Consider the following 16,543-nt stretch of genomic DNA (forward strand, 5'->3'; position numbering starts at 1 on the left):
CTGCCCTGACACACATGGAATCACCATGAGTCAGAAGCAATGGCAATTGTTTATTGTTGTTACGTAATGAACGAGGCTCAAGCATTATGAGACTGAATTATCTTACACTCTATTTTTTCCTCCATTTCACTAAAAAAGAACACCCGTTTGAACAATTAAATTACACTTTAGCTTCTAAATCTCTTTTTCATTAAATGATGTTAATGGGCAGATCCTGGGAATAATTATTGCCAAGATATTATAAATCAGAGCTCCGTTACCTTGGGTCCCAGTTTTGTTAGGGTGGCAAAAGGTTGTGGAGGGTAGGGCCTTGTTGCTATCAGACACGCAGTACCCCAGGGTACTGGGGCTCTCAAGAAAGCCTTATGGCTTAGCTGAGACAAAGTGGGTTTACGTGGCAGCCAGGTGAGGGGAGGGGAAGGAAAACAACCCCTCACCTCCTTCTTCACAGTACCCTCAGGGTGCATGTACCCTGTATCAACTTCTTTTTCCTTTCAAGGCAGTCCTGATGTCTATGACTTAGCCACTGGATAGCCATCTTTTCTCTGGAATACTCTAGAAAATTCTCCCACGTAAAATCAGATTCCTAGGAAATATTTCCTTTGCATCCTGAAGCAGAAGTTGTTTTCATTCTGCTTCCTTCTTCCCTCTTCTCAGAGTTCTCCTGGTAACCAGGGCTTCCCTTAATTAGAGTGAGAATGGATGGCTTCAAGGGAAGGAGAGAGTGTGTGACCCCAGGAACACAGAGCCTCTGGTTATGTTGTGCTCTCTGGGAAATGCATTCTTCTGGCATAGGTTTCCTTTTTACTGTGTAATTCAACTAGAGTGTGTTTCAGCTCTTTGAGTTCCTAGACTGTGTTAAGCCAGTTCAGCATGTCCCAGGGATAGCTTCCCCTGCCAGATGGGACAGGCCAGAACAGGACATTGCTGTAAAGAGCCTGATAGACCATTTTGTAGGATTTTAGCCTTATAAGTTCAAAAAGAATAAAAGACATTGGGAAATACTGTTTTTCAGCTCCTAAGTATTCCTATGGAAAAGTTTATCTTTGATGCTGTATGTTGTATGTAACACAGGTAGATGCTTTGATTAAAAATAAATATTTATCTTATTGCTGAATCATTTCTAGATGTCAAGTCCATTCTATAAAACCTGATGAAAAACAAAGGGAGTTTTCTCTGTAGCCCATTCACCCAGTGAAAAGGTCATTGGTGAGAGTCATAATGCACGTTTTTTAATCAAACAAGAAGATTTTCTTGTCTATTTCCTTCTTCTTCTTAGCCCTGTCTTCACATGTTCCGAATGGCCATGTGGCTCTAGAAACTAACCACTCAGGAAACCCTTACTGAGCAGTTGCTATCGTGGCAGGTACTTAGCTAAGTGCTGGGGTCAAAATCGTAAAACATAAATCATACCAACTCTCAAGAGGCTTGCAGTCTAGCGGGGGAACGTGTGTGCATGCGCACACGTGCACACACATGCACACACACACACACATGCACACACAGGCTCATGTCTGGGCTCAGTCACATCTGCTCAATGGCAAAGCACCAAGTGGTGATATTGTCCCCAAAGGTAGCCACCATGTGGTTACCGGGGAAGCAGCCCTAATCATTAAGGAACAGAAACGGGGAAATGAATATCAAATGGGCTTTCACGGGGACTCCTCTGTAAACTGACCTCCCCCTTTAAAGTTCCAGAGTACATTCTTCAAATCCTGGACCTTCACAGGTGTGCAAATCTCCAGGCCATTTTAAGAATAAGCTTTAAAGTTTAAAAAGAGAAATAGCCCAACTCCTTGTTAGTAAAGCTGTACAATGTTTATTTGAGAGGGCAGGAGTATCCGGGTACATTATACAGACACTGTGAGCCAGAGGGGTTGGTGATGACAGGCTCCCTTCTTTGCTGAGAGCACCCCCGGGCTCCCTTCTCTGTAGAGAACCCCCCCGCCCCAGTGCTCCATTCTCTGTAGAGAACCCCCCAGGGCTCCCTTCTCTGTAGAGGCTCCCAGGGCCCCCTTCTCTGCCAAGACCCCGAGGGCTCCCTTCTCTCTGCTGAGGACCTCAAGGCCCCCTTCTCTGCAGAGGCCCCCAGGGCTCCCTTCTCTCTGTAGAGGCCCCCCCTCCAGAGCTCCCATCTCTCTACTGAGGACCCCAGGGCCCCCTTCTCTGCAGAGGTCCCCCCAAGGATTCCCTTCTCTGCAGAGGCCCCCCCCCAGGGCTCCCTTCTCTGCCTAGGACCCCAGGGATCCCTTCGCTGCAGAGCCCCTCCCCCACAGGGCTCCCTTTTCTCTGCAGAGGCCCCCCAGGGGTCCCTCCTCTGCAGAGACCCCCCCCAGCTCCCTTCTCTGCAGAGGTCCCCCCAGGGCTCCCTTCTCTGCAGAGACTGCCCCCCCAGGGCTCCCTTCTCTGCAGAGGCCCCCCCACACAGGGCTCCTTTCTCTGCAGAGTCCCCACCCCCCAGGGCTCCCTTCTCTTCAGAGGCCCCCCCAGGGCTCCCTTCTCTGCCTAGGACCCTAGGGCTCACTTCTCTGCAGAGCCCCCCCCCCCACCAGGGCTCCCTTCTTTCTGCAGAGGTCCCTCAGGGCTCCCTTCTCTGCAGAGCCCTCCCCCAGCTCCCTTCTCTGCAGAGCACCCCCCCCACGTTCTCTTCTCTGCACAGGTTCCCCCAGGGATCCCTTCTCTGCAGAGCCCCCCCCAGGTCTCCCTTTTCTGCAGAGGACCCCCCCAGTGCTCCCTTCCCTGCAGAGGCCCCCCCCCAGGCTCCCTTCTCTGCAAAGCTCCCCCCTCCCTGCTCCCTTCTCTGCCCAGGACCCCAGGGCTCCCTTCTCTGCAGAGCTCCCCCGCTTCTCTCCAGAGGCCCCTCCCCCAGGGCTCCCTTCTCTGCAGAGCTCCACATCTCCCTTCTCTGCAGAGGCCCCCCTCCCCCCAGGGCTCCCTTCTCTGCACAGGGTCCACCCAGGGCTCACATCTATGCAGAGCCCCCCCAGCCCAGGGCTCCCTTCTCCGCAGAGGCTCTCCCTCAGGGCTCCCTTCTCTGCAGAGGCTCTCCCTCAGGGCTCCCTTCTCTGCAGAGCCCCCCAACACAGGGCTCCCTTCTCTCTGCAGAGGCCCCCCCAGGGGCTCCCTTCTCTGCAGAGGCCCCCCACCAGGGCTCCCTTCTCTGCAGAGCCCCTCCCCCACAGGGCTCCCTTCTCTGCAGAGACCCCCCCCCAGGCTCCCTTCTCTGCATAGGGCTCCCCAGGCCTCCCTTCTCTGCAGAGCCCCGCCCCAGGACTCCCTTCTCTGCCTAGGACCCCAGGGCTCCCTTCTCTCTGCAGAGGTCTCCCAGGGCTCCCTTCTCTGCAGAGCCCTCCCCCAGCTCCCTTCTCTGCAGATGCCCCCCCAGGGCTCCCTTCTCTGCAGAGGCTCCATCCAGGGGCTCACTTCTATGCAGAGGCCCCTCCCCAGGGCTCCCTTCTCTGCAGAGGCCCCCCTCAAGGCTCCCTTCTCTCTGTAGAGGTCCCCCAGGGCTCCCTTCTCTGCAGAGGCTCCACCCAGGGCTCCCTTCTCTGGAGAGGCTCCACCCAGTGGTCACTTCTATGCAGGGGCCTCCCCCAGGGCTCCCTTCTCTGCAGAGCCCCCCACCACAGGGCTCCGTTCTCTCTGCAGAGGTCCCCCAGGGCTCCCTTCTCTGCAGAGCCCCCCTCCCCCCAGGGCTCCCTTCTCTGCGCAGGGTCCACCCAGGGCTCAGGTCTATGCAGAGCCCCCCCTCCCCCAGGGCTCCCTTCTCCACAGAGGCCCTCGCTCAGGGTCCCCTTCTCTGCAGAGCCCCACCCCAGGTCTCCCTTCTCTGCAGAGGCCCCCCCCCCAGGTCTCCCTTCTCTGCAGAGCCCCCCACCACAGGGCTCCCTTCTCTCTGCAGAGGTCCCTCAGGGGTCCCTTCTCTGTAGAGCTCCACCCCCTCCCTTTTCTGCAGAGGCCCCGCCCCAGGGCTCCCTTCTCTGCAGAGGCTCCACCCAGGGGCTCACTTCTATACAGAGCCCCCCACTTCTCTGCAGAGGCCCCCACCACAGGGCTCCCTTCTCTCTGCAGAGGTCCCCCAGGGCTCCCTTCTCTACGAGGCACCCCCCGAGTGCTCCCTTCTCTGCAGAGGCCCCCCCCCCCAGGCTCCTTTCTCTGCCTAGGACCCCAGGACTCCCTTCTCTGCCTAGGACGCCAGGACTCCCTTCTCTGCAGAGGCTCCACCCAGGGCTCACTTCTATACAGAGCCCCCCCACAGGGCTCCCTTCTCTGCAGAGGCCCCCCACAAGGCTCCCTTCTCTCTGCAGAGGTCCCCCAGGGCTCCCTTCTCTGCGGAGGCTCCACCCAGGGCTCACTTCTATGCAGAGCCCCCCACCACAGGGCTCCCTTCTCTGTAGAGCCCCCCACCACAGGGCTCCCTTCTCTCTGCAGAGGCCCCCCGGGCTCCCTTTTCTGCAGCAGCTCCACCCAGGGCTTACTTCTATGCAGAGCCCCCCCCACCCAGTGCTCCCTTCTCTGCAGAGGCCACCACCACAGGGCTCCTGTCTCTCTGCAGAGGTCCCCCAGGGCTCCCTTCTCTACAGAGGCCCCCCCCAGTGCTCCCTTCTCTGCAGAGGCCCCCCCACCCCCGCCCAGGGCTCCTTTCTCTGCCTAGGACCCCAGGACTCCCTTCTCTGCCTAGGACGCCAGGACTCCCTTCTCTGCAGAGGTCCCCCAGGGCTCCCTTCTCTGCAGAGGCTCCTGCCTTTCTCTTTTCTCCTTGCCCTGCTTCCCTGCTTATTTTCTCCTTCTCCTCCAGCTCTCCTTGCCTCTTGTTGCCTCTGTCACCCCTTCTGTCACTACAGCCTCATCTTCCTCTCTGATCCCATGCACCTGCCCTCTCTGTTCCCATCCTCCTTCTTCAGCTTTCCTTCTTTTTATTCCCTGCCAACTGCCCCCAGAATGATTTATCTGAAATTCCCAGTGGACCCAGGGCTTCCCTACTTAAAATCCTCCTGTGGCCTCAGAGGCTTTCAGAGGGAGCCTGATCCTTAACAGGCCCTTGGGGGGCCTTCCTGCCTATGTCACCTGCCTCCCAACTCCACCCTCTGTGGACACAAAATGCAGCAGATTCCCTGCACTGGTGACCAAGCTGTCTCAAGGCTCTGAGGTTCTGAACACACTGTTCCCTGTGCCTGCAAGGCCCTCCTCCCTCCCCCCAGCTCTCCATCAGGCTGATGTCTCTGCTCCCACCCTCCATCCAGCAGCTTCATCTCCAGGGGGCCTTCCCTGAGGCTCTGGAAGGGCCAGCTGTGCCTCTTCTTTGCTCTTACATGACACTGCATAGAACTTTGAATTCAACAAATTCAATATTATATTGAATGTGTGTATTTACAGTTATGCCCTGGTGGTGCAGTGGTTAAGCTAACCAAAGGATCAGCAGTTCCAATCCACCAGCGTTCCTTGGAAACTCTATGGGGCAGTTCTACTCCATCTTATAGGGTTGCTTTGAGTCAGAATCAACTTGACAGCAACGGGTTTTGGTTTTTTATTTGCCCGCAAGTTAAGGTACTGACCATCCTTGTATCCCAAGCACCTGGCAGAGTTTGGCATACAGTAAGTGCCTAAGAGATGTTTGTTGTTAAGTGAAACTAGAAGATCACATGCTGTAGGAGTGGATGAGGGCTCCCTGGCGTTCACTCAGTCATTCCTGGAGGCTCAAAATAAAACACAAAGACACTAGAGAGGCAGGTGCCTCAAGTGTGCAGAACCGATGAAGATAGCTTCCAGGGTAGCCGTGCTTAACTGAGAGCCAGGGGCAATTTCAGACATTCTTATGGGACTTGGTCAAATAGCACAGGCTCTACCCCCTTCCCACAGTCTCCTGCCCTCACCCCTGGGCTTGGAAACACTCAGCCCTGTGGAGAGCAGTGTTCAGAGTGCTTCTAGCAGAACACAGATGGCCTTGCCGTCATTCTTGTTTCTTCATGTTCTGTTTCTCCAGGGTTTTTAGCCTTAGAACTAAGTAGACAGAGGACTAAAATATATGTGTTCAGGGTTGCACTTTAAAATTATGTCATTGGGAGTTGAAAAGGAAAGGACACTGGAGTGGAAAAGTAAATGATTAGTTCAAGAGAACCGTATGTTTTATGACTGAGTCAGGGCAGCTGAGCAAAGTGAGGGTGAAGGGTGCTTCGTGCCCTCACCTGACCCCGAGAGGGCTCCTCTGTGGAGCTGATGAGCTGCAGGAAGTGCCAGAACCCAAAGGAAAACCCCTTCGAATGGTGCTAGTTTGGGATGGAGGGGAGGATTCTAGACAGAAGCAGCTTCCTAGTGAAGATCAGATATTAATGTGTGAGCAGCATCCCACATTAAAGGCCAACCCAGTTCTTTGAAATACTTACTAATCCCCTGCATTTACAGCACAGTCGTATGTCTGGAAAAAATAAGAATCGATATTTTTAACATCTTAGTTGATTGTGTATTTCTCAGTTATTCAAGGGCTCATGAAGGATTGATTTGTCTAATTTGAGCCAATTGAGGCATTTAAGATTGAAGGGCTGTCTTTCCTGTTCAGAGCAGTGCCAGGCCCTCTTGTAATTCCAAGGATATTGTTTTTCCCAACCTGGCTTCGTATTTTATTAAACAACCCACATGCGTTAAAGTTTCCTGCTAGGACCACCTGTGCATGAGAAAAAAAATACATAAGCAAGTTTTAAAAATTATACTCGTTTCAGGCCATGTAAATAACGCAAGGAGTCCCTGGGTGTGCAAATAGTTAACGTGCTCAGCTGCTAACCGAAAGATTGACAATTTGAGTTCATCCAGTGTCAACTCAGAAGAAAGGCCTGGTGATCTATTTCTGAAAAGTCAGTCATTGAAACCCTATGAAGCACAGTTCTACTGTGACACACATGGGGTCGCCATGGGTTGGAGTTGACTCCACGGCGACTGGTAATTAACACAAAGTATCTCTTTAAAGTCAAATGTCCATAGCAAGGGGAGTTTCCCCAGCTATTTCTGTGCTTATTATTAGAGTTATATTTGAAGGGTTATATTTAGCTAAAAATTCCACGAAGTAAACCAGTTCTACACAACCCACTAGGCTGGCCTCAATAGACTGCTCAGTTGCAAAGTTGTATTATCTCAATATTTTGCTCTAAAGAATAACATTCATGAGGCATTGACTCTAACAAGAAAATAATTGGATTTTCATAAATAAAAAGCTTAATTTCTTGCTTCCTTGGAACACTGGAATTAAGCTCAGATCTTTTTTCAGCTACTGTATAAGTTTTTATTTTTTTAACAAATTCCATGTATTGAAAACGTATTTCAGTTTCATTGCTCTTCAGTATACCATTGTTAGGTGAATTATGAAGTCAAATGAAGTTAATTTTCATGGAGGCAATCCTACGAGGAAAAGGGAAAGGAATCTACATTTGCCGAGGGCCTATTATAGTTTACTCTTTTAAATCCTCCCAACCATCTTGGGAAGTAGATATTTTTCTGATTGTACATTTTAACAAAATTGGAATTGTATATGAATCACACATCGATAAAATTGATATGTAAAAACAACAAGGCTCAGAGAGGTGAAGGAACTTGCCCAAGATTCCACAGCTACTGTGTCAGAGTGGGACATGCATGTGGCTGGTCTCTCCGCGCTACACCATGCCTCCGGACGTTAATCGTCACCTAACTGATTGAAGGGCACTTACGTCTTTTTTTTTTTTGGCACAAGCAATGCTTGGATAGACAAGGAAAATACATGGTTGGTGGAGCTGATATTATACAGAGTCAGAGGGCTCGAGTTAGAGTTGTGTGAGTAGCTCAGGTTACAGTTAACTAAAAAGCAGTAAAAGTAACTGGTTGCTGTTGATTGTGCTCTTCATTCTGTCCCCAGAACTGTCAGCACAACACTGCTGGGGACCACTGTGAGCGCTGTAAAGAGGGCCACTACGGGAGCGCCCTCCATGGATCCTGCAGGGCCTGTCCCTGTCCTCATACGAACAGGTACTGACAAGCTTGGAAACAGTCTATGGGACAGAAAGTAGTTTAGTGACTTCATATGGCTGGGGGGAGAGGGTTTGGGGAATGGAGGGTGACTGCTAACGGGTACAGGGTTTCTTGTGGGAGTGATGAAAATGTTACAGAATTGATTGTGGCGATGGCTGCACATTATGTGACTGTACTAAAAATCATTGAATTGTACACTTGAAATGGGTGAATTGTATGGTAAGTGAAATACATCTCAATAGAACTGTTTTATATCTATAAATACATATATAGTTATACACATATATATTAATGTACAAACAAAAAAAGCAAAACAAAACAAACATAAATCCCTATTCCAAGTTGTGTTCTTCTGGGCCATTCCTTTTCCTTTTTTGCTGTTTAGTCAATGGTTAAACACTTATCGAGCATCCATTATAGGGCCAGGGAAACTGAAGTAAAGAAGACTGGCAAAGTCTCTGATCTCATGGGACTTTATCTGGTATGTATGTGTGTGTGTGTTGGAAGTCACACTCAATAAACATCTCTGTAAATAAATCAGAAGTATGATTTCAGGTAGGGACGAATGCTGTGCAGAAAATTAAAATAGGATTATGTTAGGAAGTGAGTGACTTTATCAGAGAAGACAGTGAAGGAGGGCTTTCTGAAGTTGTTGAGCAGGGATCTGAATGGTGATCTGGAAAAAGCCATGGCAATATCATCGGGATGAGGGTCCCAGGGAAAAAGAAGGCAAGAGGGAAATGTCCTGCAATGGCATGTTTATGAAACAGTAGAAGGCAGGGATGACTGAAGAGCGGTGAGTGAGAAAGTGGTAGGAAATGAGGTTGGCAGGACAGCCAGTGTTCAGAGCATGTAGATGGTCTGTAGGACTTTTGTGGGCCATGATAAGGCATTGTATTTTATACTCAGTGTGATGAGAAGCCACTGGATAGTTCTGAGCCATGGAGTGGCATGATCCAAACTGTTGTTTAGGCTCCAATATGGCCAATGGACCATGTAGGCATAACCAAATACCATTTGTCCTGGAATCAGTTCCAACACATGGCGATGTCTGTGTGTTAGAATAGAACTGTGTGTGCTCCACTGGGTTTTCAATGGCTGCTTTTTCAGAAGTAGATCGTCAGGTCTTTCTTACGAGACACCTCTGGGTGGACTCAAACTTTTGGTTTGCTTTTCATGGTAAATGGGACATGTTCTGTTTTGGTTTGGCACCTTGTAATACCTTTACTTATCTTTACATGTCCACTGTGAGATCCAAACAAAATATAACAAGTAATCAAGTGAAGCAAGAGTTGGTTTGAAAATCAGGAAGATAGTGATAAAGTATCAGTAGTACACAGGCTCAGAAGCAAGTGTGGCCACTAAGGCTGATTCTATCAGTGGCTATCAGGGAAATAGGCCAAGGCTTAATATTATCAGAAGTTACATGCCCAAGTATGGCTTTTCTGGACATATATATTTGAAATATCCACCCTGCTTTGTTATCTATGAATTTAATATACTTTAAGCCTTCCCAGTCCTGCAACTCCATTTGTAAAGGGATCTATCATTGACACTTGCCTCGGCTTGTTTGAACATGAGCTAGAGAAAAGAGATAGCACCAAGGTTTCCACTGGTGTGCTGGAGAAAAATTTTCCTCTTTAGGTGAAAAGCATGTTGTTATCATCATGGTCAGCCTGCCCAGCTTCCAAGCAGTTGAAGTAACATGTATCTCCTCTGATTTATCAGTAAAGCTCTACTTATTTTATGTTTGTCCTTCCAGCAGTATTAATACTGCTGACAAATTTCTAACAGTCCCTTTGGAGGTACACTTCTGTATCCATCTAATAGGCCAGGAAAGATTTTTCAGATAAGAATTCTTTTACCAGAGAAATGATTTGTCAATGTTGTTAGGTGCCACCAAGTCAGTTCTGACTCATAGTGACCTTAGGTACAATGGAAAGAAACACTGCCTGGTCCTACACCATCCTCACAGTCATTGTTACGTTTGAGCCAATTGTTACAGCCACTGTGTCAGTTCCATCTCATTGAGGGCCTTCCTCTTTTTTTGTTGACCCTGTGCTTTCCCAACTATGATGTCCTTCTCCAGGGACTGGTCCCTCCTGATAACATGCCCAAAGTATGTTAAGACAAAGTCTCTCTATTCTTGCTGAGGAGCATTCTGGCTATACTTCCAAGACAAATTTGTTCATTCTTCTGGCGGTCCTAGTATATTCAATATTCTTTGCCAACACCATGATTCAAAGGCACCAGTTCTTCTTTGGTCTTCCTTATTCATTGTCCAGCTTTCACACACATATGAGGCAATTGAAAATACTGTGGCTTGGATCAGGTGCACCTTAATTCTCAAAGTGGTATCTTTGTTTTTTTTTAACACTTTAAAGAGGTTTTCTGCAACAGATTTGACCAATGCAGTACATCTTTTGATTTCTTGATTGTTGCTTCCATGGGTGTTGATTGTGGATCCAAGTAAAATGAAATCTTTGACAACTTCAGTCTCCATTTATCATGATGTTACTTATTGGTCCAGTTGTGAGGATTTTTGTTTTCTTGATGTTGAGATGTAACCCATCCTGAAGGCTGTGGTCTTTGATCTTCATCAGTAAGTGCTTCAAGTCCTCTTCACTTTCAGTGAGCAAGGTTATGTCATCTGTATATCGAAGGTTGTTAATTATTCTTTCTTTAATCTTGATGCCGTGTTCTTCCTCATATAGTCCAGCTTCTGTGATTATTTGCTCAATATATAGGTTGAATAAGTATGGTGAAAGGATATAGCCTTGATATACATTGTTCCTGATTTTAAACCACGCAGTATCCCCTTGTTCTGTTTGAATGACTGCTTCTTGGTCTATGTACAGGTTCTATATGAGCACAATTAAGTCTTCTGGAATTCCCGTTCTTTGCAGTGTCATCTATAATTTGTTGTGATCCACACAGTCAAATGCCTTTGTATAATTAATGAAAATGGAGTTATTTCCTCCCCAGTTTACATGAGTGTGATGTTTAATGAGCGGGGGCACTAGTGGTGCAGTGGTAGAACTCTTACCTTCTATGGTTGAGGCCTGTGTTCAGTTCCCAGCCAGTGAGCCTGTTGTGTAGCCACCACTGGTCTATCGGTGGAGATGTTTGTGTTGCTGTGCTGCTGAACAGGTTTCAGCAGAGCTTTCAGACTAAGGTGGACTAGGAAGAAAGGCCTAGTGATGTACTTCCGAGAATCAGACAGTGAAAACCTATGGATCACAAAGGTCTGATCCACAACTGATCATGGAAGTGGTGCAGGACCAGGCAGAGTTTAGTTCTGTTGTGCATAGGGTCACCATGAGTCGGGGCCAACTCAACTGCAGCTAACGACAACAAATATTCAATGAACAGACACAGACATTTCATAAGATGACAGGGCTTTTTCATGGTCTCTTTGTTAAAAAAAAAAAAAAAAGCTTCTTCTCAAATATATGTCAGTTTAGAATTAAAAGAAAAAGAATCAAAATTCCACAAAGTGGTTTGAAAAATTACGAAAGTCATGAACGATGGTGCCCATAGAATCCCCGGGCTAAGTCGAGCATTCACCGTGTCTCAGTCCTTTCTGGGGCTTCGAGGGTCTAGCCCCACCACCGCCTTTTTGTCCCAGAAGGCAATGGGCCAATATAAAAGAACTAGAATAAACAAGGAGAAAATTTGAAAAAAGAATCAGAACTCTCAGTTCTTTTTCTGCCTAGACTTGTTTTACTCCTTCCTTGTTATTCCTGGAAAAATGCTGTCGTAATCATCTCTTCCAAAGAGAGTTACTTTATTCTGTCTTGAGGGAAGGAATGTATTTCTTCTACAAGCCAAAAATAAAATAAATGCCTTTAGCCATTCTTCACCGCAGTGTGCCCAGTGTCAGCTGAAACAATTCATCATTATTCCTACAAATCTTGACGGGCAAAATTTTCTTCACACAAAAAGTAGCTAGAAGACCCGCGGCTCTGATTTTCACTTAATACAAGTCAGTTTTTTGTAACAAAAATAATGAGCATAAAACCTATTGACTTTTATTTTCACTGAGGCTGTTTTTTTGTCTTCAAGCTTCGCCACCGGCTGTGTTGTGAATGGGGGAAACGTGAGGTGCTCCTGCAAGCCGGGATACACAGGAACACAGTGTGAAAGGTGGGTACTGCCCCTCCCCGGGGGTGGTGGGAGGGCTTTCCGGGCAGGCTGCTGCAGGCACCAGCCACGGGCAGGGCTTTGCTGGGTGGAAGCTCAGAGCTAGGGGTGGTGCTGTTAGTTTCACTGAAGGCTGGAAAAAGACCTCCAGAATAACACAAGACTGCTCACTTAAAAAATCATTAACTTCCTTCTTTTCCTTGCTTGCTGTTTTTTTTCCTTGCTTCAGAAATTTGACTATGAGGCCAGCACATCATATACATACACCCACATGTAGCCCTATACAACCTCCTACATAACCCTACGCACCCCCACACACACCCTCCATAATAACCCAGTGCTGTCAAATCGATTCCGACTCATAGCGACCCTATAGGATAGAGTAGAACTGCCCTGTAGAGTTTCCAAGTAGCGCCTGGTAGATTCGAACTTCCGACCCTTATGGTTAGCAGCTGTAGCACTTAACCACTACGCCACCAGGTTTTCCCCCTCCATAGTAAAACCATAGTAGGGGGTCCCTAATGCCTTACACGAGGGGCAATTTTGGTTCATTTGTAGAATTCTTCCCTTCTATGCTGTTTTTATGCTGGAGACCCAGGCCCCATTCCTGGGTCAGTGGAGGCTTGCTTGTTGTTATGATGCTGAAGAGGTTTTAGCAGAGCTTCCAGACTAAGGTGGACCAGGAACAAAGGCCTGGCGATCTACTCCATGGCAGCTAACAACAATTCCTCACACATATAGCTACACCCCTACATATCTCTACAGACTCCCTTCCCCCCACGTATCCCTTACATATCCCTACGCTGATACACATCTCTGCATACCTCTACCCAACACACATCTCTACTACCCCCTATATCCCTGCGTACCCGTACCCCTCACGTGTACACATCTCTAGATACTGTGCTCCACATACTGCATACTAGTACACACATACTCCTGTGTACTCACACATACCTGCATACACACACTTCTGTACTCCCCAAGCTGAACACTCTTAAGGGCAAAGTCTCTGTCATAGTCACTTTTTTTTTTAAATAGTATGTTACTGTGTTTTTGGTGAAAGTTTATACAGTAAACTAAGGTTTGCATTTATACGCTTTGCTCAGTGACATCAGCTACGTTTTTCACAATGAGTCAGCGTTCTCTTCCACTGCATTCTCTTTGCCACTCTTCTGGCACTCTCGTTTCCCTGCCCCCATATCTTCTCATCTTGCTTTGAAGTAATTGGTGGCCTTTTGGCCTCATACAGATTTTTCTTTTTTTTAAACTAGAGAACCATACTCATGGGTAATATCCTTTTTTGTGTGTGCCACTATGTTATTTTGCTAAAAAGTGGACTCATGGGATAGTTGTGGTTGAACGTTTAAAGAATATGTCAGGGCGATAGTCTCAAGGAGTCCTCTGGTCTCCATTGGTCCAGCAAGTCTGGATTTTTTAAGAATTTGAGTTCTGTTCTACGTTTTTCTCCCATTCTATCAGGATTCATCTATTGTTGTCCTATTCAGAATGGTCAGTAGTGGTAGCCAGGCACCATCTAGTTCTTCTTGTCTCAGGGCAAATGAGGCTGTAGCTCATGTAGGCTCTTAGCCCTGTAGGCTAGTATCTTCTCGGAGGCTTTGGTTGTCTTTTTTCTCTTTTGTTCCTGACAAGTGGATATTAATAGTTGGATCTTAGATGGCTGCTCACAAGCTTTAAAGACCTCAGATGCTACCCACTTTACTAGGACGCACAACGTGAACTTTGTGAACTGTATTATGCCAGTTGACTCAGTTGTCCCATGAGACCAATGTCCTAAGCCTTCAAACACGGAAAACCAATCTGTTAAAGTGTTTGGTTATGTCTGAGAGGTGTCTGTAATTGTGTCCTCTATGAATATATATGCCTATACTCACATATCTTTACTTACATGTATATATAGTTACTTCTCTCTGTGCACACATATGTATGCACTTATGCCTACCTTTACATACCTGTACACCTTGTATGCCTATATGCATACATATGTGATGATACACTTGGGTTTTTTTTTTGGCTATTGTTGGTGTTGTTGTCAAAGTATATATGTCAGATTCGTTAGCGCAAACATCCTTTTTTCTTGAGAGCTTCCCAGTGACATCATTTACTGTCATCAAGCTCTGCTCACTGCGCTCGTATTTGGTGCTCCTTTTCCCATCTCCAAAAAATAACAAGTATCTACAATCTAAGGCATGGTTCCCTTCTCCTATACACCTCCCTGGTAACCACCAACAAACAGTGGTCTCTGTATGTGTATCTTTTCTTGTCTTCATATAAAAGTGGAATCATATAATATTTGTCCTTATGCAATTGACTTATTTCACTTAGCGTTATGTCCTCCAGGTCCATCCATGTTATAATATGTTTTGGGAACTCATCGCTGTTCTTTACGGTTGCATAGCACTCCATTGTATGTATGTACCACATTTTGCTTATCCATTCATCAGTTGATGGGCATTTAGGTTGTTTCCACTTTTTTCCTACTGTGATTAAAGCAGCAGTGAACATGGGTGTGCATCTATATGTCGGTGTCTCTTTAATGAGATCTATTTTTTTTCCTAGGCAAGGGGTTGCTGGGTCATAAGGTATTTCTGTTTCTAGTTTTTTGAGGAAGCACCATACCACTTTCTGCAGTGATCATACAGTCCCACTAGCAATGGATGAGGGTTCAAATCTCACCACGTTCTTGCCAACATTTGTTGTTATCTGTTTATTTTATCAGTGCCATTTTAGCCCAGGTGAGATGATATCTCATCGTAGCTTTGATTTGCATTTTCTAATGATTAATGATCATGAGCATCTTTTCATGTGTTTGTTGGCCTCTTGTTTGTCCTCTTGGTGAAGTGTCTGTTCATGTCCTTGCCCATTTTGTCTTTTTGTTGTTGAGTTTGTTGATGTTTTCTATAAATTTTAGAGATTAGGCCCTTATCAAATATGTCATTTCTGAAGATTTTTTCCTCAGTCTGTAGGTTGTCCTTTTACTCTTTTAATAAAGTCATTTGATGAGTGTAAATTTTTAATTTTTTTGCGATCCTAGTGATCTGTTTTGTCTTCTGCTGTTCAGGCATTTGTTTGTTTGCATGTGTTATACTTGTTAGCCTAACTGCTGTCTATGGGAAGATTAGGTCCCATAGTTTTCTCCCTGTATTTTTTTCCAGGAACTTTATAGTTTCAGGCTTAACATTTCGGCCTTTGATTCATTTGGGGTTAGTTTTACTGTGTGGTGTGAGGTATGGGTCCTATTTCATTTTTCTGCAAGTGGATATCCAGTTTTGCCAGCACCGTTTATCAAAGTGACTGCCTCTTCCCCGCTGAATGGACTTTGACCCCTTGTCAAAAATCAGTTGTTCATAAACAGATGGATTTGTTTCTGGGTTCTCAATTCTGTTTCATTAGTTAGTGTCTGTCATTGAACCCATACCAGGCTGTTTTGATTATAGTAGCTGTAGAGTATGTTTTGACATACTTTGCTCTTCAATATTGCTTTGGCTATTTAGGGCCTCTTTCCTTCCCATATTTAGTTGGTCATTAGTTTTTTCATTTCACTAGATAAAATTGTTGGTATTTGTATTGGGATTGAATTGTATCTGTAGATCCCTCTAGGTAGAATTGACATTTTCACTATATTAAGCTTTCTATATATATATATATATTTTTATTTATGTAGGTCTCTTTTGGTCTCTTGTAGTAGTGTTTTATAATTTTCATTGTATGACTCTTTTATGTCCCTAGCCATATTTACTTCTGAATCCCTGGTGCCTAGCGTGGCACTGGTCCCATAATGGAGTTCAGTAAATGCTTGTGACACAAAAGAATAAATATTACAAGGGTGTATACTCAATTATAAAGGCCCACAGAGCCAAGCTTTAGCTATGCATGAACAAATTTTTGTGGTTAGCTGCCGTTCATATGGCACTTTTCTGCATGTTATGAAGGGCATAAAAGATACCTCCTATCTAATTGGGAAGATGAAACACACATATTTGGAGAATGTAACAGTATAAGGAAAGGTACGAAAGATCTAAATGAATCATACAGGCAACATATTTTTAAATGTAGAATAACTTTGTCATAAGTCAATATATATTTATGATAAAAATCATATAATACTGGTACGCAAAGAACCAGTAAGGCCAGCACGCCCACACAGCCCTGTATACTTTTACATGCTCACGTACCAAAAGCCCTTTGCCACTGTGTTGATTCTGACTCATAGTGACTCTATAGCACAGAGTAGAACAGCCCCATAGGGTTTCCAAGGAGTGGCTGGTGGATTCAAACTGCTGACCTTTTGGTTAACAGACAAGTTCTTAACCACTGCAAGCCCTATTAATCATTTGCTTACAGAATACCACTGTTAAAGGCTTGCTGTATTTTTGTTGTTGTT

At 46.1% G+C, this 16,543-nt stretch overlaps 1 protein-coding gene across 2 annotated transcripts in view; it reads left to right on the forward strand.

The window, feature by feature from the left end:
• The window catches only part of LAMA3 (laminin subunit alpha 3), a 323,465-nt gene that overhangs the window by 224,173 nt on the left and 82,749 nt on the right, over nucleotides 1-16,543 (forward strand). For both annotated transcript variants that reach the window (XM_049902138.1, XM_049902139.1), the window contains 2 exons: nucleotides 7,883-7,992; nucleotides 12,061-12,141. In XM_049902138.1, coding sequence (XP_049758095.1) covers nucleotides 7,883-7,992; nucleotides 12,061-12,141 — 191 coding nt within the window. The remainder of the gene's footprint in view (nucleotides 1-7,882; nucleotides 7,993-12,060; nucleotides 12,142-16,543) is intronic.

Source organism: Elephas maximus, chromosome 11 (assembly GCF_024166365.1).
Source record: "Elephas maximus indicus isolate mEleMax1 chromosome 11, mEleMax1 primary haplotype, whole genome shotgun sequence".
NCBI lineage: Eukaryota > Metazoa > Chordata > Mammalia > Proboscidea > Elephantidae > Elephas > Elephas maximus.